At 46.9% G+C, this 23,171-nt stretch overlaps 1 protein-coding gene across 1 annotated transcript in view; it reads left to right on the top strand.

Moving 5' to 3' along the window:
* The window catches only part of XRCC5 (X-ray repair cross complementing 5), a 97,954-nt gene extending 94,220 nt beyond the window's left edge, over nucleotides 1-3,734 (top strand). Inside the window, exon 21 of the mRNA XM_030852672.2 lies at nucleotides 3,495-3,734. Coding sequence (XP_030708532.1) covers nucleotides 3,495-3,509 — 15 coding nt within the window. The 3' untranslated portion in view covers nucleotides 3,510-3,734. The remainder of the gene's footprint in view (nucleotides 1-3,494) is intronic.
* The last annotated feature ends 19,437 nt before the right edge of the window (nucleotides 3,735-23,171 follow it).

Genomic DNA, 23,171 nt, shown 5'->3' with positions numbered 1-23,171 from the left:
GTAGTTTTCTGGTAGCGTCTTTAGGATTTTCGATGTATAGTATCATGTCATCAGCAAACAGTGTCAGTTTTACTTCTTCTTTTCCAATTTGTATTCCTTTTTTTCCTTTTTCTTCTCTGATTGCCATGGCTAGGACTTCCAAAACTATGTTGAGTAAGAGTGGCGGGAGTGGACATCCCTGTCTTGTACCTGTTCTTAGTGGAAACGCTTTCAGTTTTTCACCATTGAGTATGATGCTTGCTGTGGGTTTGTCATATATGGCCTTTATTATGTTGAGGTAGTTTCCCTCTATGCCTATTTTCTGGAGAGTTTTTATCATAGATGTGTGTTGAATTTTGTCAAAAGCTTTTTCTGCATCTATTGAGATGATCATACGGTTTTCATTCCTTAATTTGTTAATATGGTGTATCACATTGATTGATTTGCATATATTGAAGAATCCTTGCATCCTTGGGATAAATCCCACTTGGTCATGGTGTATGATCCTTTTAATATGTTGTTGAATTCTGTTTGCTAGTATTTTGTTGAGAATTTTTGCATCTATGTTCATCAGTGATATTGGTCTATAATTTTCTTTTTTTGTGATACCTTTGTCTGGTGTTGGTATCAGGGTGATGGTGGCTTTGTAGAATGAATTTGAGAGTGTTTCTCCCTCTGCAATTTTTTGGAAGAGTTTGAGAAGGATCGATGTTAGCTCTTCTCTAAATATTTGATAGAATTTGCCTGTGAAGCCATCTGGTCCTGGACTTTCGTTTGTTGGAAGATTTTTAATTATGGTTTCAATTTCATTACTTGGGATAGGTCTGTTTATATTTTCTAGTTTGTCCTCGTTCAGTCTTGGAAAATTGTACCTTTCCAAGGATTTGTCCATTTCTTCATGTGTACATTTTATTGGCATATAGCTGTTTGTAGTAGTCTCTTATAATCCTTTGTATTTCTGCAGTGTCAGTTGTGATTTCTCCTTTTTCGTTTCTAATTTTATTGATTTACGTCCTCTCCCTTTTTTTCTTGATGAGTCTGCCTAAGGGTTTATCAGTTTTGTTTATCTTCTCAAAGAGCCGCTTTTAGTTTTATTGATCTTTGCTATTGTTTTCTTCATTTCTGTTTCATTTATTTCTGCTCTGATTTTTGTGATTTCTTTCCTTCTACTGACTTTGGGTTTTCTTTGTTCTTCTTTCTCTAGTTGTTTTAAGTGTAGGGTTAGATTGTTTATTTGAGATTTTTCTTGTTTCTTGAGGTGAGATTGAATTGCTATAAACTTCCCTCTTAGAACTGCTTTTGCTGTGCCCCATAGGTTTTGGGTCATCGTGTTTTCATTGTCATTTGTTTCTATATATTTTTTAATTTCTTCTTTGATTTCTTCAGTGATCTCTTGGTTATTTAGTAGGGCATTGTTTAACCTCCATGTATTTGTGTTTTTTACTTTTTTTTTTCCTGTAATTGATTTCCAGTCTCATAGTGTTGTGTTCAAAAAAGAAACTTGATACGATTTCATTTTTCTTAAATTTTCTGAGGCTTGATTTGTGACCCAAGAGGTGATCTATCCTGGAGTATGTTCCGTGTGCACTTGAGAAGAAAATGTATTCTGCCACTTTCGGGTGGAATGTCCTATAAATATCAAATAATTCTATCTGGTCTATTGTGTCATTTAAAGCTTGTGTTTCCTTATTTATTTTCTGTTTGGATAATCTGTCCATTGATGTAAGTGGCGTGTTAAAGTCCCCTACTATGATTGTGTTACTGTCGATTTCTCCTTTCATGGTTGTTAGCATTTGCCTTATGTACTGAGGTGCTCCTATGTTGGGTGTATAAACATTTATAATTGTTATATCTTCTTCTTGAATTGATCCTTTGATCATTATTTAGTGTCCTTCCTTATCTCTTGTAACAGTCTTTATTTTAAAGTCTATTTTATCAGATATGAGTATTGCTAGTCCAGCTTTCTTTTGATTTCCATTTGCATGGAATATCTTTTTCCATCCCTTCACCTTCAGTCTGTATGTGTCCCTAGGTCTGAAGTGGGTCTCCTGTAGACAGCATATATGTGGGTCTTTTTTTTGTATCCATTCAGCCAGTCTGTGTCTTTTGGTTGGGGCATTTAATCCATTTACATTCAAGGTTATTATCAATATGTATGTTCCTATTACCATTTTCTTAATTCCTTTGGGTTTGTTTTTGTGGGTCTTTTTCTTTTCTTGTGTTTCCCGCCTAGATAAGTTTCTTTAGCATTTGTTGTAAAGCTGGTTTGATGGTGCTGAATTCTCTTAGCTTTTGCTTGTCTGAGAAGCTTTTGATTTCTCCATCGAATCTGAAGGAGATCCTTGCTGGGTAGAGTAATCTGGGTTGTAGGTTTTTCTCTTTCATCACTTTAAGTATATCCTACTCTGGCCTGCAGAGTTTCTGCTGAAAAATCAGCTGGTAACCTTATGGGAATTCCTTTGTATGTTACTTTTTGTTTTTCCCTTGCTGCTTTTAATATTTTTTCTTTGAATTTAATTTTTGTTAGTTTGATTAATATGTGTCTTGGTGTGTTTTTCCTAGGGTTTATCCTATATGGGACTCTCTGTTCTTCCTGAACTTGGGTGACTGTTTCCTTTCCCATTAGGGAAGTTTTCAACTATAATCTCTTCAAATATTTTCTCAGACCCTTTGTTTTTCTTTTCTTCTTCTGGGACCCCTGTAATTCGAATGTTGGTGCGTTTAGTGTTGTCCCAGAGGTCTCTGAGATTGTCTTCAATTCTTTTTCATTCTTTTTTCTTTATTCTGCTCCTCAGCAGTTATTTCCACCGTTTTGTTTTCCAGCTCACATATTTGTGTTTTAATGTCTAACATACCAGCAGCTCTCTACACTATTATTTATTGCCATTATACTTGTAATCAGATAAGTAATTTCATAATGGATGTTCCTGTGCTCTATGGTTTTTTAAGTTTATTGTTCTTTCAGTTTAATCCTGTCATTGAAGGACTAAAAAAGAGCTGGGAAGGCTATTCCTGTAGCAGCAAAATGTCATAATTTACTGAAATTGCTCTCAACCGAAATAAGCAATACAATGTGCGATTTGTGTGGGTTGACAAATAAAAACAGCTTTTAAAAAGCCTAGTTCTTAAATGTTCTCAGTTAACTTTATGTAAACAGAATAGGCTGATAGGTATTTGGGGATTTCTGGACCTTATCACACTGTGTCTGGATGCCTGGGACGCTGTGTAGAGTATTGGCTTTTGTATCCATCTTTCATGTGTGGAAACTTCCTGCCTTTAAGCCTCACATGACAGCAGTCCAGTAAAAACTTTCAGCCGTTTTGTGGAGAAGTTCTTAGGATTGAAATGAAGAGGTACTTAGAATTTAACTCCTAATTTAGTTAGCAGTGAGTAAGTGTGCAAGTCCATGCATGCCACCAGTGAAGAGAACCATTGTCACTACGGTTCTCTCCCCAGAGAAGCAGTGTTCTGGAGTTGGCCTGCTTCCTCTCTAAATTTGTTGTTCGTGTTTGCAGCTGGACTTGATATAGCTCATGGATGTGTGGGGAATCTACCAGAGTTGCTGTCACTGTGGTGCTGAGAGTTCTATACAAAACAACCTGGAGGAGGTCATTCGAGTAGAACCGGAAGATCTGGAGATGGTCCCTGCAGATTATATAGAAGTGAATCACCTAATTCCCTGTGGAATGAATACAAACGTATATAAGGGATAATTTAGACCCCATACAAGTTAATAAAGAGTCATTATTTTCTGATCGGTGTATTCTTTCTTTTGTGGTCTTATTGATCTCAGTGTATTACACACGTGCTTTGAAGTTCCTGGAAAATGGATTTCATCCCGATCTGGTATACTGTTGAGGATTGCAGGCCTCATGAAATTATCTCATGTAGAATGATGGCATGGTCACTGGTGAGTTTCTCAATACTCCCCATGAGGTCTAGTCCATTGTCTGATCCTCTTACAGCATCACAGCTTATTCTGATCAAATGGTGGCATTAGTTTCTTACCAACAGAAATCTGGCTTTGGAAAATCATGGCCAGCTTTTTTTTTTTTTTTTTTTTTAAGCATTTTAGTCATCACATTACTTTGGCTGTACAGCAGGGTGGGAGGGGGAGCACCGTTTCCCTGTGTACCCATTTTAAGCAAAGTTACGATGATGTGCTCATGAAGAAAGGATGCTATTTTGACCCAGCCTCTGACATATCAGTGAACCCTAAAACAAAAACAAGCAAACAGGGCTTCCCTGGTGGTGCAGTGGTTGGGAGTCCGCCTGCCGATGCAGGGGACATGGGTTCGTGACCTGGTCCGGGAAGATCCCACATGCCGTGGAGCGGCTGGGCCCGTGAGCTATAGCCGCTGAGCCTGCGCGTCCCGAGTCTGTGCTCCGCAACGGGAGAGGCCACGGCAGTGAGAGGCCTGTGTACCGCAAAAAAAAAAAAAAGAAAAAAAAAACCACAATAACTGAGAGATTCATCACCAACAGTTATTTGGTCATTACACTCTACTTGCAGGTCTCACAGAAAGTTTGGTTGTGTTAAAACACTTCTTCCTTAATTTCCCCATCTTTCCCAGCTCTACCCAAGTCTCCTTTCCTATCTCTCTGGATGATGTTTCCTTTCCTATAATAAGAAAATAAGAACCCCTTTTTTTTTTTCTATCCTCATTTCTTCCCCAAATTCTAACTTCTCCTTCCTTGGTGTCACAAACTTCATGGTACCCAGGCTCCCATATCCTCAGCAGCCCCATAAATAGTCATTGACTCACTTTATTTTGCGAACATTAAAGGCATCAATGATTCATTCCTCCTGTGGACTGCTGCTAATTACTAATTGCAGAAGAATTCTTCAGTACTGTGCTGAGAATTAAAAACCCTCTGTTCTTTGATTGAAAATGGAACTCCATGAAGAGAGAGGGGAGCTGTTTACTCTGGGCCTTTAGGACGTCTCATTATACTGTGCACACTTCAATCAATCTTGACATACAGTTTGCCCATTTAAAGCAACCCCAATGAAGGATATCATATCTTACTGTCCAGTTGGATAGTTGAGGCCCAGGGGAGCTTTGTGACTTGGGCAAAACTGAGACATTTGTCAGAATCAAGAGGGCAAACTTTTTTCTCTAAATTCTTCGTTATTCACATCAGATCCTCCTGGCAGTATGAATCAGTTCCATGAGTATGGCCTCATAAGCATCCCGTGTCTTTGACGGTTTGGGGAATTCTTTCTCGGAAACATCAGTCCTTCTGTCAAACCAGGAAAAGTTTGCATCAGGTTAGTCCTTTGTGATACTTTTTGATTTATGTTATACACAGTGGGATTATTTGTGCTTCCCCTAACTCCACTTTTACCTAAGTTATCTTAATACCCAAAAGAAGAAGCAAGTTTAACAGGCTAGGGAGCGAAAGGACTAAATTAGCCGTGTAATTGCATGCAGCAGAGTATCCGTGCTGTGTGGACTTGTTCAGAACATGGGGGCATCTATTTTTGAGTAGGGGTTTTGTGTTTTGAGTAGGGGCATCATGTTTTAGATGAACACACCAAGGTCCCATTTCCCTGAAATGAGATGTGCAGATCCGTAGAACTTCTAGGTGTTGTGCCTGCCGTGGCCCCAGAGAGCAGCACGCAAGATGTCATCATTAGCCAGCCGCAGGCTAGTCCCCGGAAGGCCGCTACTCGCACACGTGGTAGGCTTGTGTGGGAATTGGAAGTTGCTATCGGGCCTGGCGCCGTTGGACCTCTGTGTCACTAACATTCACTGACTTGCAGAGGTGGTAGAGATAAAGGAGGGGACTCCCCCCCAGTCACCACCCAAATGTGCTGCCCCCCCATTAAAAGCCACTGTCTCAAATGTTGGAGTTTGGTCCTTTGCCAATTAATATATGTATAAAATTTAGAATCTTGAAAAATTCCTTGGAAAGCCATGTTGGGGATAGGCCGTGTCTTACCTAGTCCAACTTGGGTTTTGAAAGTAAATGAACACATATATACTTCTATTTTGAATATGCACAGTGCTAATGACTGGGTTGGCAGCTCATTTTGATTCAGACAACACTATGATGCAGTCCACTATCTCCCACTGGCCTCACTATATTGTTCTCCCAGGTATTCTAGGTTCAGAACACAAGCTGGTAGCTCAGTCCAGAGTAGAGGCCGTGAGGGGACACGGTGTGGGTGAGGAAAGGACACTAGGCTCACCCTGATCCTGGATTCGTGTTCTCCCTCTGCAGCTCACTCTGTGGCCTTTTCAAAATGCTGAACATATTACCTGCCTTCCAGGCTTATTAAGGAAGAGCATGCTCGTGAAAGTACTTTGTAAACTATAAAATGCTTTACATGAATAAAACATTATGGTATTATGAAAACTCAAAGTAGAAGGAAGGCATGGGCAGAACTTTTTAATAGGTCTGCCTTCTGTCTTTATTTCCATCTTATTTCTTGCAGAACCTTGAGTGTTCCAGTCTCTGTGTGATCAAGGTAGGGTGTTAGGACCCAGGGTAGGTTTTTTGTTTGTTTGTTTTTGCGGTACGCGGGCCTCTCACTGTTGTGGCCTCTCCCGTTGCGGAGCACAGGCTCCGGACGTGCAGGCTCAGCGGCCATGGCTCACGGGCCCAGCTGCTCCACAGCATGTGGGATCTTCCCAGACCGGGGCACGAACCCGCGTCCCCTGCATCGGCAGGCGGACTCCCAACCACTGCGCCACCAGGGAAGCCCAGGTTTTTAATAGCTTCAATAAGGTGACCACGCATCCCAGTTCACTTAGGAGTGGTTGTCCTGGCATGATTCACAGTGTCCGCTTTCACTCTCAGAAGTGTCCTCCTAATACGGAGTATGGATTACATGGTCCCCCTGGGTGTTGATCATATTCAATTAGTATCAAAACCAGGGCCCAAGCCATGGACATACCCTGCCCTGCGAACCACCCCTCTCCTGTTAGTGCCCTGCTGGAGCTAAATACACAGGGAGCAAACAGCAAGGTGGAAATCAGGGGCAGCTGGGTTGTAGCTCATGGCCTATGTTTGTAGCCTGCCTCCCGCATCCAGATCTTGCCACCAGCTGGCTGCCAAGCCTGGGGCAGAGCAAGAGCATCCTGTTGGGCCCACTCAGAAAGAGTAGGGCCAGACTGGCCGCCTGGAGGAGAGAAGAAATGCATGTGAAGTTTAATGTACTTACAATCTATCGGGGCTTTTAATGACCCCTAATAAATAAGGTTGAGTCACCAATCACATTGGTAAGTCTTCCTCCCAGCAGGCAGCAGGCAGGATGGCCTGGGAGAAGGCAGGACCTTATCACTCAAAGGGGGTTCACAGCTGGCTTTGTAGGAGCTGCTTGAATAAGGGGAACAGGTGCTGCCCGGGGTGTAGAGAAATCAGCCCCAGACACATGCCCCTCTCCCAGCCTCACGTGTACATTCCCCAGGCCCATGGCCTTTGCACTGCAGCATGTGGGGTGGGTGAGGACCCTGACGGGGGGTCTGCCAGACCTGGGAGGAGTCCTCGACTATCATGTCTTAGCTTGGGGGAGTCTCTGAATTTCTCTAAGCCCCTCCCAGAGTGGTTGTTAGGATTAGTGAGCACATAGCGTGACGGCAGGATGGGGAGAGGGGCGTAGGAGGAAGATGACATCATCACAGGGAAGCTTGGGGAACAGCAGAAGTGGTGGTAGGGTGTTCTGGGTAATTACCAGCCTCCCTTTGGATAAATGTTGTGTTGTAAATGAGGGCAGAGTTTTAGAGATGGAGGAGGATGAGGAGAAAAGAGTGGTCCAGCGGCTGGCAGGGAGGGGAAATTTGGGAGTAGGGAAGCACAGGCATCTGTGGGGCACGTTGTTCTTAGTTTTTTCCTGTGTGGGGTGTGAGTCTTCACATCCCCACTAAATATTCAGTGAAATCTCTATTTCTCACTAGTGTGTTTAGAGTTGGTTATTTTAGAGGATGCGTATAACTGTGATGAACTCTGACCTGCATCAAGGAGGGCAAGGGTGACATAGGCTGCCCACGGAGAGTCCAGTCATCTCTGAATTACGTGGGTTCGTTCCTTACTGCTGAAACCTGAAATTAGTCAAATGTGAGTAACAGCGAACTCTACTCCTTAGGTCACAGTATAGGCCCCCATGCCCCCAAGCTGTGGTTTCATGGCCAAAACCAAACATCTGTGTAACAATTCCCCTTCCAGGGGTACGAATGAAAATGAACTCTGTTCTTGAAAGTAACAGCAAGCAGATAACAGCTTGACCAGGACAGCACAGAAGGCAGTGTCTGTGATACCTTTGTCATTGCTCCTAATTTAAAAATTGCATTCCCGGCTGTTGGGCTTGAATTTGATCAAATGAGGGAAACTGAGACCAGATCCAACACACCATCGAAGATGCAGACGCATGCCACGTGGCCACATGCCTTTGTTGTGTATTTCACAGGATGCTATGTCTGTCCATAGTGTTAAGACTGTGCCCTGCTGAGGGGTCTTCAGCGATTTTGAAAACAGGAAGGAGATTCCTCTCCCTATTCTGGTGGTCCACCCACTTGGATTAGAAACAGTCCTGCCCAGAGAGGCAGAAGGAAGGGCGTGGTGAACCTCTGGCAAATCCAATCTTAAGTAACGTGTGCGTGGCTTTTCGCTGTCCCTGCCCCAGCAAGAATAAAAGGTTGAAAAATACGTCCGTTTCTTACTAGTTTGCATTGACAGAAGCTGGCAGAGGATGGGGGTTAAAGGAAGTTATAAGGCATTTCTGATGCCAGGTGGTATGATACCCTAGTCCCACCTGGGAATGTGTGATAGGGGTTGGCAGAATCCAGCAGAAGCTGTCCTAAGGCTGACGTGTCATTTCTGCAGCTTTAGCAGCACCCAAGAACCCTGTTTGTCAACACCGAGTTCCTGTGGCCTGCGTCCCAGTGTTTGCCAGATGAGGTGAACAGAATAGAATGTGCTCACCTCTGAGAAGATTAGAGTCTATCTTGGACCAGACATGAAGCTGAGGCACGAGCCCTATGCAGAGTAATACGGAAATACCAGTCCCCTCCTAACTTTTTTTTTTACTAAAGGGGAAATATCGTCCAAAACTAGCATATCTGTGGCTCGAGTGTTTCACAAGTGGATGGAACTGAGGCACTTAGATGCGAGCTCTACCTGCCTCTGCCTGAGGGCTGCGGGGCATGAGCGGTGGGAGAAGGCAGGCCATCCCAAATGCCACACTTGCAAAGGCAATGGGAGAGATACGGGACTCAAAAAAGGAAGAGGGGGCTGGAGTTCTTGGAATTCTTCAGAGTAATCTTGGGAAGCAGCATGCTTGTTGCAGTCATTCATTTAAAGCAAACCAGCTGCATCGTTTTGATCATTATTCACGAGGTTTGACCAGAGGTGACTTTTCACTGTTTCCAAACATCAAGTGTACTCAAAATTTGTAGACCACTGCAGAAATCCAAAGGGATGAATTATAGGCTCCAAAGACAATTTGAGAAGAAGTTTTACTCAGTAGCAGCATACATATATTTTGGCATAAACAGCTGAAGCATTCATTTCAAAGGAACCTTGTTCTCTAAGCAGCAGGAGGCTTGCTAGGGCTTGTGATTATTTAAAGGGATCTATGGACTTGTCCCTGGAGATAAAGACTCAGCCTCCCATCCTTCCCTCCATGTGATACCAGCAAACGAGAGGCAGTGGGAAGGGCAATGTGAACTCTGGAGAACCCAAGAAACCAGATGGGCCCAGCAGTCCGTTTCATGGAACCTTTTCAAGTGTAGTATTTCTTCACATCTAAATGCCATTAATTATGTTAAGAAATGGAGAAAAGCCAGTGGCCATTTTAGTTTGCATCCTAATCTTTTTAATGTTAAAATGCTACAAAATACGTAGGAGTGATGAAATAACGCACCTACCTCTTGCTCCCCTCACTGGTGTCACGGCAGGGATGCGAACTTCGCAGTCATAATAGTCAGGAGAACTTTAGGCTGTGAACAATGGGAACACCAGCTAACGCTGGCTGAAACAGAACAAGCCTTTATTCTCTCCACGTGCAAGAAGTGCAGTATAGGCAGCTGCCGGTGATTCTGTGGCCCAGGAATGTGGGGAAGACCAGTTCTTTGGGCCTTTTCCTCATCTTGTTCCCATTCAAAGCAGCAAAAAAGGTAGACAAGGCAGCACCAGCCGTGGCTGCCTCTTTATAAGGAAAGACGGGGGTGGTGCTGAGGCAGCCGACTTCTTTGGGTGAAACTGTGTCACATGTCCAATTGTCGCTGCAAGGGCACCTGGGAAATAAGAGCATCTGTATCGTTTCAGGCATCCTAACTGGAGACAGGTCAGGGAGAAGGGGGCAGAAAATGGATGTTGGGTTTGCCAACTGGCCGCCTGTCACTGGTTCCTTCGCATAATGGCTGTACACTCAGAGAAGTTGCCTCCCCGTCTAAACTTCCCTTTTGCTCTACGTATGGTAATTGGTGGGTTTGTCTGAGATTTAAAATCAGTTGATTGAAGTAACACTTCCAACAGAGTAAACCAGTAAGTGTTGGTAAATTCCAGTCCCCCAGGCCTCCTGCTCGCCATCCTGCATCTTGTGTCACAGCCCAAGACTCTGCAGAAGTCTCCGGGTGGAGCCGGGACGGTTCCTGCCGTCTGTCCAGGGCCTACTGTGGAGGCATGCCGTGTCCCTCCCACGCCTGTTTACTCTCTACACCGGAGCCTTGGGCAGTGCTCTGAGGAGTGCAGCCCCTCGCGCACCATGACCACTGGCCCGAGCTTGGCAGCTGTGGGAAATTGGGGGCCAGGGAGGAAGGAGTGCGGACGTGAATCCAGGGCTTCAGTCGTCTGCAGAGTCTGTGCCGCTTGGTGATTCCACAGCTCCTTTTTCATTCCTCCTGTCTCCGCAGAAGGCTGCTTTTTAATTTCCACCACATATCATGAATAAGAGCCCAACCTGGGATCAGACTGCCTACATTTCCAATCCTGCCTCAATCATTGCCTGGCTGTGTGACCATGGCCCACTTAACCAGTCTCCGCCTGTTGATGCAGCTGTCAGACAAGGCGTACGTCCACCATGCCTAGCTTGCAGGGTTGTCAGGATGAATGAGGACGACCCACATAAAATGCTTGGCATGCAGTAAGTGCACAGTAATACTTCCCATTACTATCGGCCCCTCCACTTCTGTATTTCTTCCTCCTCCCCACCAGCATCTGTCTGGCTTTAAAATGCCCTGCTCTGCCTGCTTCGAATGGACACCCATAACCCTCTGTGGATTAGCTGACAGGAACAATGCTCGGAGGGACAACTCCATCTCCGCCCTTAACTTGCTCTGTGTCCCGGATTGCATCACTCCAACAGGCCATCTGTTTTCTCCTGCAAAACGGACACCTGCCTCTGAGGGATGGTGGAGCAGAAGATGAAGAATGGGAAGCTCTCTAAGAGAAAAGGACTCGAGGGCATTTTGAGTTCTGGCTGGGCGGAGACGTGTGTGCACGTGCATAGGCACGTTTCCGAGTCTTGGAACCTCAGCAGGTAGGTCAAATCGCAAGGCGTCACTTCACCTGGCTCCTTTGTTTAAAGCCTTCCCTCCAAAAAATCTACAAACAATAAATACTGGAGAGGGTGTGGAGAAAAGGGAACTCTCTTACACTGTTGGTGGGAATGTAAATTGATACAGCCACTATGGAGAACAGTACGAAGTTTCCTTAAAAAACTGAAAATAGAGTTACCATATGATCCAGCAATCCCACTACTGAGCATATAGCCTGAGAAAACCATAATTCAAAAAGATACGTACACCCCAATGTTCACTGCCGCTCTATTTACAATAGCCAGGACATGGAAGCAACCTAAGTGTCCATCGACAGATGAATGGAAGCAACCTAAATGTCCAATGACAGATGAATGGATAAAGAAGATGTGGCACATAGATACAATGGAATATTACTCAGCCATAAAGAGAAACGAAATTGAGTTGTTTGTAGTGAGGTGGATGGACCTAGAATCTGCCATACAGAGTGAAGTAAGTCAGAGAAAAATATTGTATGCTAACACATATATATGGAATCTAAAAAAAGTGGTTCTGATGAACCTAGGGGCAGGACAGGAATAAAGACACAGACGTAGAGAATGGACTTGAGGACACGGGGAGGGGGAAGGGTAAGCTGGGATGAAGTGAGAGAGTGGCATGGACATATATACACTACCAAACGTAAAATAGATAGCTAGTGGGAAGCAGCCGCATAGCACAGGGAGATCAGCTCCGTGCTTTGTGACCACCTAGAGTGGTGGGATAGGGAGGGTGGGAGGGAGACGCAAGAGGGAGGGGGTATGGGGATATGTGTATATGCATAGCTGACTCACTTTGTTATACAGCAGAAACTAACACAACATTGTAAAGCAATTATACTCCAATAAAGATGTTAAAGAAAAAAAAAAAAGCCTTCCCTCCCCTTTTTCCAACTCCCTGAGCCCTGATCCTCCAACAGCACCAGGATTAGATGCCTTTTATGGGCTACGATGATCAGTAGAGATGAGAGGTTTAATCACCACTCATAAACTGCCGTGCACCCACCGGCAAAGGGACGCAGGGGAGTGCACGATAGCTGAGAGGACTCAGGAAGGTTCAGGGCTGAAGGCTATAGAGTGTGTGTGTGTGTGTGTGTGTGTGTGATGGTAGAGAGGCAAAAATCATCCCTTGACTTTACATGCATAATATATGTGTGCACACAGATTCAAACCCTCTAGCACGTACCTACACACGTATACTCACATGTTACACACGCAGGGCATAATCCTTTACCCAGAGTGCACCCAGACATGCACACGTTCCCTTGCTGGGCCACCATATTCACTTCTGAGGGCAGCGTTCATAAGGAACCAGTCGTTGTGGGTTAGGAGCCCACCTTACCCAGTAGGACCTCATCTGAAGTAATTACATCAGCAACAACCCTATTTCCAAAGGAGGTCACGTTCTGGGGGTGAGGACTTCAACATAGCTTTCATGGGGACACAATTCAACCAATAGCGGCCACTGAGATTATTATGTCTGCAGAGAGTAAACGTGTAGAGTTAGAAGAGGAGAGGTGCGGTACAGAGAGGAGGTGGGTTGAGTTGGACACACACACACACACACACACACACGCACGTGAGCAGGCTTCTGGGGAGTGTCTTCTTATATCTTTAGGTACCTAGATCAGCACCAGAAATATAGAAGGGATGCAATAATTTTAGTCCCCTTCTTTCTATAAATGTAAAAAAGAGTGTGTGTGTGTGTGTGTGTGTGTGTGTGTGGTGTCTTCACTCGATGAAGAGGTGATAAACATTTGTCCATCTTGTGTGAGTGTAAAGGGCCAGAGTGAACAGTGAAGAAAGAGTATGTGTGTCTGTATTGATTGATAATATAAATGTGAAACAAACCGCAAAGTGTTCCCTAGGTGTTAGCTGTTGTTATTGATAAGTATGTGTCTTTGTAACCTTTTATTCATGAATTCTTCTTTGTTATAAGGACAGAGACCACGTGGTCAGTGTCTTATTTGGCCCAGGCATGTGACCCTACCACACACTTGCCCTTATGGGCGTATGTGGGACACGGGGCTCTTATCCAACTCCAAGGCTGGTGGGAAGGGGTGCCTCTTTCCAGCTACCCCACATGCAGGTCCCACTGCCCACCCATTCCCTGACATGTGCCCTGGGTTCCCTGTTTACAAAATTCAATTTAATAAGCATACGTTGAGTGCCAGCTGTACCCAAAACACTGCTGGGCACTCCAGAAGATTAGAATGGGAGAACACATTGTTGGTCCTTCAGAAGTTCACAGATAGCCAGAATCCACAAGGTGAGAAAGGCTATAAAAGGGACCAGAAAGGGGCTTCAGACACTGAAGGAGAGATTGATTTCAGTCTTGGTAACTGGGGACACTTTCTTGGTGGCATTTAAGACGGACCATGAATGGAACAGGAATCTAATGGGAGAGGGGCAGGATGCTGAAATAGAGGACACAGCAAGAGTTCAGACCAGGCCGCAAAAAGTGTAAGGAGTTTGGCTTGGCTGGAGGGTGAGGCGTATTATGGAAAATGGCGAGCAGTGACAGCAAAGATAGGTCAGGGCAGTTATTGTGAGAAGAACCGTATTTTTCAAAGGAAAAATACAATCGGATGGGCACTTCAAGGTTGTTCTGGCAGAGAGGACAGAGAGGATGCAGGGACAGCCGTTGGGAGGCTGGTGGAATAGCGTCTGAAAGAGAATGAGGATTGAAACCAGGGCATTCCCCGAGGGAGTGGAGAGGAGGGATGGCCCAGAGCCTGACCCCACTGACAGCCATTTAGTGGTGGGAATCTGTCTCCCCTCCCGCTGGGGTCCTGAGATTCCTGGAAAATCGGAGCCCACTGTCAAGGGCATGTGTCTGTCTGCCCATTTCGGCCCACTTGTCAGGCTGAGTTAGCTCATCCCCCAGCCTCTTCCCTCTCCTCCTCTCAGAGCAAGCCACCAGCTGCTCACTGCCCCACCTTGACACACCTGTTGTTCTCCCTCCTGCCTCAGCCTTGTCCCTCTCTGACCTTTTCTCCCTTTTCAGAAAAGTGCCTCCAACTTGGCACCTCCTGTTTTCTGCAGCCTCTGGCAAAGCTCTTGTCTGTGTCACTTTGCCTGTGCCCCATGGAGCAGGAAACCCTGTGGAACAGAATAACTATAGGCTGTAGGTATGCCAGCAGGTATGCAGGTATGCCAGTATGCCCCTGCACCTCTGTCCTGTCTGGCTCCAGGCTCCTGTCCCCCGGGACCCACACTTTGGGAGAAGTGAGGTAAGCATCACAGACGCTGCTCATTGGGAGGCTTCAGGCAGGGCTACCCACCCCTGCTCCTGGTGCAGTGCTTCCGAACTTTGCTCTACCTTAGAATCACCAGAGGAGCTTTAAAAACTCCTGCCACGGGGGCCCCAGGCCCTGCCGATTGAATCACAATGCAGGCACCAGGCATCGCTAGTGTTTAAAGATCCCTCACTGATTCCACATGTGGCCAAGTTTGGGCACCATCTCCTGGTGTCTCCCTCTTCCTCTTGGCAGTATTTCGCTCTAGACATGGGCTAGGGACACTGGTAGAAAGGCTGTCTGGTCACTCCTTCCCGTTTGGCTTGGAGGCATTTGGTCTCCATGTATCTCAGGTCTACCAGGGACAAAGTAGGGAGTCTTCTTTGTCTCTTTCCCTCCTCACCTCTCCCCTTTCTCTTTTCTGCCTTTTCTCCTCCCAAATCAAATCCTAGTCAGTAAGCAAGAGTATCCTCCCTACTGCACAGAACGAAACAATAATCCCCTGAAGAAGCACAGGGAAGAATGTTCACGTCTCGTCCCTGCCTCTTCTATTCTGACTTCTTTAGGGTCATCCGATAAAAGGAAGCTGAATCTCCGCCAGCACGAGCCTCCGCCTCCGTTAATACTCCCTTCGTCCATTCCCCCAACAATGGTTTTTATTTGCTTATTTGTTTTTTAAACATTAGAACCCTTTCCTCAGATGAAAGCCTGTACAGAAGCTTAACATGTATGACAGGCAAAGGTAGGGCTGGTCTGGTGGAGAAGACTTGGGCGGTGGCCTGGCGGGGTAGCTCAGGCCCATCCCCAGGTGGTCTGGTAGCCTCTAGCGGGGAGAGCACTGGGCTGGGAGGGCGGCCCTGGGCTGGGGCTGGCTCCACACGTCTGCAGTTTCCTTATTTGTAAATTCGGAGTGTGGGCAGGTGAGGGCTTCCTGGCTCTGTTCACACACACTTGAACCAGAGCGGCTCCTTCTCTGTGTTCCTTATTGGGAGTCTCTGTAAGATACTGTTTCATCAGAGGGTTCCATGACTTTAAAAAGTTCAAAAACACTGGACCACGTGAAGGCTTGAAGGACACTTCTTAGTCTATTTTCACTCATATTTTCCACGAGCATTTATGGAGTACCTACCGTGTGGCAGGCACTGTTCTAGACACGTCAGTAAACAGACATCCAAGACGGCCTGTCCACATGCTCAGGGAGCAGGCACTGGGGCTTTGAGACAAGGTAATAGAAGCTCCCCTGTTGACGTTCAAACCTTTTATGACAGGAAATTTTCCTGATTGTTGTCACATTTCCATACAATAAGTCAAGTACGAATCTCCAAATGGGCCTGTAAAAGAAACAGACGCAGAGAGGTGGGGACTTTTCCCTACAGTCCCACGGTGAATGTGTGGGGAAAGCAGAAATTGAACTCTTAAGCCAACTGAGTCAGTGTCCCACCAGGTGACCCCAATTTCCTGCCCGTCCTCTCTCTTAGCCATACTTGTTAGGTACTCAGCCTGACACCCACCCCCAACTCGTCTCCCAGCCATCTCGCCATCAGTACCAGAATCACAAACACCTGCTAGAAGCAACCAAGTATACACATGGGTTAATTCAAGGTCATACCTGATTCCAGGACATCTGGGTCTTCATTCTTCATTCTTCTTTCCTGATAGTATGCGAGTCTCACGTGACAAGCTGTCCAGAGGAGGAAGAGCTCTGCTTGGGCCTGAGGCCTTTCCTAGCAGCCTGGCTTCATACACAGCTGGCAGGACAAAGAGAGGGAGGGAGTGATGAAACCATCTCCACGTGGAGACGGAAGTGGAGGAGTTCACTGTGCCTGCGCACAGGGGTCAAGAAAAGAGAGGGGGAAACTCAAACCCCAACACTCCCTGCTCCTGGGAGGAGTAGAAAAACCCTTCTGGAAGGAAATCTGACTTAGGGGATAACCCCACTTGGGGTATTTGAGGCTCTGGTTCATCATGCTTCCTCTGCTTAATTAGACTGGGCTTCACAGGGAAGGAGACTCTGCAGGGAACACAGAGGAGAGAAAGGCAAAGGGACCAGCCCACGAAGACCCTGCTCTCTGTCTCTGGCGTCGGTCTCTGTAGGATCCATCAGAAATGATGGGCTGGAAGATGCTCCAATTAACTGCCTTCCGGCCCTGAGATGGCACCTCCATTGCCAGTCAAAGTTTTAATTAATCACATGCCGGCAGATGGGCTGTCATGGGCCCCAGCAGCCAGGGTAATGAACTCATTTATTATCAGGCTCCATCAGTGGGAGGCCGTCCAGGCTTCTGGGAAAAGAATAGACGCTCCTGACACCAAAGCCCAGGATACATTCAGTTTGGGGAAAGTCTCTGGAAATGCTTTGGTTTCAGACCATTCACTGGCCCTTAACAAGACGGGGAAGGTGTAACATGGAGGGGACCTTGATAGCATGGTACTTCAGATGATGCCGGAGGCTGGCCTGGCCCTCTGGTACCCCCTGCACCTGACTCGTGAAGTGAGGGTGACACCATGGCAGGTATCCTTAAGCAGGGGCACATCAGGATGCTTTGACACAGCAGTGCTCAGAGGTCCAGGCTCATGCCCTACGGGCGAGTTGCTGCATTTTACGTCCTGGGCTGTCTCGTTCATTCTCCCCAGTACCCACACCATGACCAGTGTTTAATAAATGCTGTTGAATTAATGGAAAAATGGGTAAATGAATACATAAATGTGGGGTGCCCAGCATGGAAGCTACCGCTATTTTGTAAAAAAAGGTTTCTTGAGCCCAGTGAGGTCTGAGGTTCTAGGCAGCACCTGACATAGGAGCCTGGATCTTATCATAGACATGGTTCTTGCTTTGGGGGGTCACAGTATACCGCCGGCAGGACTGGGACAGACAGAACACATAACAAGGGTGGCCAGAAAGTGGTCAGACAGTGTCACAGCCAGAAGGGACAGTAAGAATACCTGGTCCGTCCCCTCCTTGGCCGAGGACCAGCAGAGGGGACTCGAAGGTCACTCGCCTAGTTGGCGGCATAGCGGGGCCTGGAACCCAAGTCTCCTGAGTCCTACCCCTCTTCTCTCAGTGCCTCCAGGCCACCTGAAATTCCTTCTACAACCTGCTCGCCTGGGTCACTCACAGCGGCCTGCCCTGTGTCCAGCTGACCCTGGCCCCCTGCTGTGCTTATCCTACCCTTTGTGTAGGCATTTTTGTTTTCTTCTGCAGAATCCCTCCCTTCTCTCTCTGTAGTTTGTATGGGGCGGGGGGACAACACTTTGCCCAGTACCCACACCTCCTGCTGTAGCCTGAACTCAGAGGGACTGATTAGGCTGGAGCCAGGCCGCCCATCTCCATGTGTGTCCACACTTGGGAACAGGCCTGGGCCTCCCCACCTGTGAAAAGGGTCGAGGTGTCTGCTGTGCCCCGTGGTACACATCCCCCTCTTTGTTGAGCGGTGAACAGAGTAAACAGGGCTGTTCTATTGGGCCTGTTTCCTTGGGGCATATCATCATGATTATTTCCTGGTGCAGAACAAAGATGAAGTGTACTTAGTCCCTGCTGTGAAATCAGAAACTCTGAAAGAAGTTAAGTCTCTCCCAGAGTTGGCACTCTGTGGCCATGGTACTAAGAGAGGAAACAGTAACAGTTTTCCTCTGCCTACTATGCGCCAGTCAGATTTAACGGTGACCTGCCGAGAACTTACTTGGTTTGTGTTTTGTCAGAATGACAGCAATCACTTCCATGGCACTAGCTGTGCCAGGTGCTGTGACAAGCACCCTACATGCTTCAGTACATATTCCCATTTGGGAAGGTGAGGCCTAGGGAGACCAAGCAACATTTCCAAGTTCACATAAGTAGTGAGTGGTGAAAGCCAGGTTTAGATTTAGGTAGTCTGGCTCCCAAATCTGGGCCGTTAGTCACTTTACTACATGCTCTCTTGAGAAAGCCAGCCCAGTGAGCCATGGTTGATGTTTCCCCAGCTCCTAGCAAAAGAGAGATGGACAGCTGAGGTTTTAAATTCAGCCTGCTCAGAAGCATGTTCCCATGCTCAAACTCTATTGTTGGGAAAACAAAATGAATGCTTAGTGTTTCAAAGGCTTTTCAGAACTGGAAAGAAGCTTAGAGCTTGCAGGTTCTACAGGGCCGGATGCCTGACTCTGCCCCAGTGCAGTGCTTCCAGAGAAGAGAACGGCTGTGTGTAGGACTGAAGGAGGGACCCTGAGAGCTGGGCAGGTGCTACAAAGTGCCAGGTAAGGAAGAGTTAAGCTGCTGCCCTTAGACAACACACAGCCTGTCTGTGTGCGGTCTGTCTCGTAGAGACGTGAGCACAGAGAGATCATTGTCTCCACAGTTGAAAACAATGGAAACGTGTGATGATAAATGAAAATTTTAATCTTCTTTTGTGCCAGGGACAGTAGGGAATGGTAAGGACTGTTGGCAACGGTAGCAAATGCCTCCCCTAAAGGAACCCACCCTGAAGTAGCCATGTGGGTATATGAACTGATGGTCATCATACTTGGGTTTTGTGGGGGGTTTTGAGAGAAGCTCTATATTTTTCCGTGAAATATCCTGATTTTTTAATGTGGGCTCCAAAGTCTGAGATTTTAGGTTCACTTGCTGCCCCTGGGTTGTGGCTTGAGGAATGCACTGTGGAGGGCGGAGTCCTGTGGCGTTACCTCAGGTCAACTTCATCGCGAACCAACAGCTCCAGTTGGGAGAGACCCAGCACTCTACATGGCCCTGCGTGGCGCATGGGACAGCGGCAGGTGGCTGCGGAGCCCCTTTGAGGACTCTGTAAGTCCCAGGGACAGGGAGGATCCCAAAAGGGTGACACTGAATTCCTACTGATTAGCTTAATGGGTGGCTTTTATCTAAACTGGAGGAATCTGGGCTTCCCTGGCGGCGCAGTGGTTGAGGGTCCACCTGCCGATGCAGGGGACACGGGTTCGTGCCCTGGTCCGGGAAGATCCCACATGCCGCGGAGCAGCTGGACCCGTGAGCCATGGCCGCTGAGCCTGCACGTCCGGAGCCTGTGCTCCGCAACGGGAGAGGCCACAGCAGTGAGAGGCCCGCGTACCGCAAAAAATAATAATAAAATAATAATAGAAAAATATAAATAAATAAAAATAAACTGGAGGAATCTAAAGGATGTGACCTTTCTCGGTGTCCTGGGTGGGGCACAGCAAGCATTTCATACAGGTCACAACAGCTTCATTGCATCCCTCACCACAGCCCTGAGAACTGAGAAGTAACCGCATGGTGTTAACAGATTCACACGGGCCAACCGCCCCAAAGGGACACAGTAACTGGGATCGTACATACACGCCTAAGTACGCGGAGTCGGACAGACCGTGTTGCTTGGCTCACCACTCAGCAGCCATATGGTTTGGTCAACTAATAGTTTCTGGGCCTCCATTTCCTCATCTCTGTGAGGTAAGTGTAAAGCAATACCTATCAGTTGTGCCACGGGACGGACTTATTTAATGTATGGAAATGCTTAGCACGATGCCTCTCTCCTAATGAGAACCCAGTAAACGTTAGCTGTCACTGCTGTTCCCAAGTCTCCAGATGTCGCAGCCTCTGTAGCCAGTACTTGAGACGTACCAGAAGAGTAACACACACAGGGCTGCAAAGTCTCAGGATGAAAACAAGAACATACAGTATCTCATTAGTGCTTTATATAGTGATCTCATGTTGTAATGGTAATACCTTGGATATGTTGGGCTGACTAAAACGTATCAGAAAAATTAATTTCACTTATTTCCTCATTTTAATGTGGCTACTAGAAAGTTTAAAATCCCATGTATGGCTTACGTTAGATTTCTGTTGGACCGCGTTGGACCTAGAATAATGCCTGACCCAGAGCAGGCCCTCAAGAAATGTATGTTGGTGACAAAGTGAGAGAGTGGCATGGACATACATACACTACCAAACGTAAAATAGATAGCTAGTGGGAAGCAGCCGCATAGCACAGGGAGATCAGCTTGGTGCTTTGTGACCACCTAGAGGGGTGGGATAGGGAGGGTGGGAGGGAGGGAGACGCAAGAGGGAAGAGATATGGGAACATATGTATATGTATAACTGATTCACTTTGTTATAAAGCAGAAACTAACACACCATTGTAAAGCAATTATACTCCAATAAAGATGTTAAAAAAAAAAAGAAATGTATGTTGAATGAATGAATGTGAATGAATGAATGGATGGAACAATGAATGAATGATTTCCATAGATTTCTCAGACCTTTGTCTTCTCGCCTGAGCCATATACCCTCTCTCTGGATCCCCTCTCCCTACACTGAATGCCCACCACAGACTCTCAGCTAACAATCATCATTAGACAACCCTCCAGCCCCTGCACCCCACGTAACAGGGGATGAAGACCCCAGGAGAGGAGGGCCTTGTGAAGGACAAACACCCAGTAAATGACAGAGCAAAGAGTGGAACCGAAATGTCTGTGCCTGGGCATAGGTGCTTAAACACTACCTTGTTTTCCCGGTGAAACCCTAGATTTTTATAAACATATCTTCTTTTAAGACATGTTCAGGCAGGTGGAAATTCTCAGGGTAACGCAAAGTAAGTGGTCACGTGGCTAACTAGCGAAAAATGAGCTCTCAGGAGACCATGCCATCCCTCCCACTGAAACCTTAACCGCAAAATTAAGGTCACGCTTAGCTCCAAGCACCCACCCCTCTAGTTAACGTTGAGGTTGCAGCCCTTGAAGACAGCACTCAACATTACTCTCATTTGGGGCATTGCGCCGTGTCTTTAAGTAAAAGGGCCTTGGGGTGTCCTTGTAATAGTGATAATAGTATTGAAAAAAGCCAAATGAGTTGGCAATACCTCTGGAAGTCTCTGAAATCGTTGATATTATTGATCCAGGGAGGCTGCCAGTTGGCACTTGCTGAGTTGTTTCTCAGTTACACACACACACACACCACTCCCACCACCACCAAAGTGCAGTCGGGGCCCAGGGAACCATGTGTTCATCAGTAAAAGATTGTGGACAATACACTTAGAGTCAGTTAAATCCAAACATGAGGTAGTTGCATAATGTCATCAATACTTGCGGGGAGGAGGGCCGAAGGCAAGTGGCGGAGCCAAACAAGAAGGACCGGGGGGGCTTCCCTGGTGGCGCAGTGGTTGAGAGTCCGCCTGCCGATGCAGGGGACGCGGGTTCATGCCCCGGTCAGGGAAGATCCCACATGCCGCGGAGCGGCTGGGCCCGTGAGCCATGGCCGCTGAGCCTGCGCGTCCGGAGCCTGCGCGTCCGGAGCCTGTGCTCCGCAGCGGGAGAGGCCGCAACGGTGAGAGGCCATTGTACCAAAAAAAAAAAGGAAGGACCAGGGTATACGAGAGTGATGAAAACATAAGACAAACGTAAAACTGGATGTTTTTCCCAGTGTTGATCACTTGCTGATAATGGCTGTGAGTCTCTCTGTCCTGTTTCTTCCTAGGACCTCAGAGTACTTTACAGGTTACACTCACTGTTCCCAGGCCCTGATTAAGGCTTACAGGTGAGCAGAAGCCGGTCCTTCCACTGAGTGGAGGTGCTGGCCTGAGGACTCACCACACAGCTAGAGCAGACCTGGAAGCCGGACCTTGCAAGTCACGTACACTGACATCGCTCAACTGCACGCTGACAGCAAGCCATTGCCCAGATGCTTGGAGGCCCCAAAGGAGGAACAAGGCTTCTTCTCACTCTTGAGGACCAGAGAAGGTGAAGAAGATAGAACAGAAACACCTGATGTTCAAGGGGACTCAGACCGAAGCAAGTCAACAAGTAGCCACAACTGGACAAGGCTGCAGACGTAAGGAACAGAGATTGCTGGAAACATTGCTTCTAGCAGAAAGTAAATCTGAATTTTAAAGGTGAAAGAGGGTGTTGTCTGACTGGAAAGGAAGGATGGAGCCTTTGATTTGGGCGTAGACCCTGAGGCCAGGAGGCGTGGCGTGAGCAGGTGGACGAGCTGCCTGTCCTTGCTGGTTTCCCTGCAGAGCACCTGGATGGGGACCATCGTGGAGTTGCTTTTTAGGCTTAGTGCTTATGCAAGATGGTAACAGAGAGCTTGGGAAGACGGAAGTAGATTGGACCAGAAATCATCCTTTGGGTCATGGCTGTCGTTGATGGCCTTGGCTTCTTGCTTAACAAGATGTGTTTTTCAATAAAACTGAGTTTACTGTTCTCAGGGCTCCCACCGCGATGTTTTCGCAGAGCCGGAGTCGGGTGGGGGTAGGCGCTGGGCCGTAGGAACTAGGTTTGGCCGGCTCCCTGGAAACGTCCACCTGCTGAGAACTCCAGGTGTCTCCCTGCCATCGTGATGAACATGACACAGGACGCAAAAGTGGGGCAAGTGGGAGAATGAATTGAAGTAAAGGAAAGGAAGCAACCTGTGAAAACCCAGCAAACAAGATGCCATCAGCAGTGAAAGTCAATGAGGCAAACACCATCTGGCC

Source organism: Globicephala melas, chromosome 7, assembly GCF_963455315.2.
Source record: "Globicephala melas chromosome 7, mGloMel1.2, whole genome shotgun sequence".
NCBI classification, from domain to species: Eukaryota; Metazoa; Chordata; class Mammalia; order Artiodactyla; family Delphinidae; genus Globicephala; species Globicephala melas.
The sequence above is the reverse complement of the archived record's forward strand: the minus strand, read 5'-3'. Positions and strand labels throughout refer to the sequence as shown.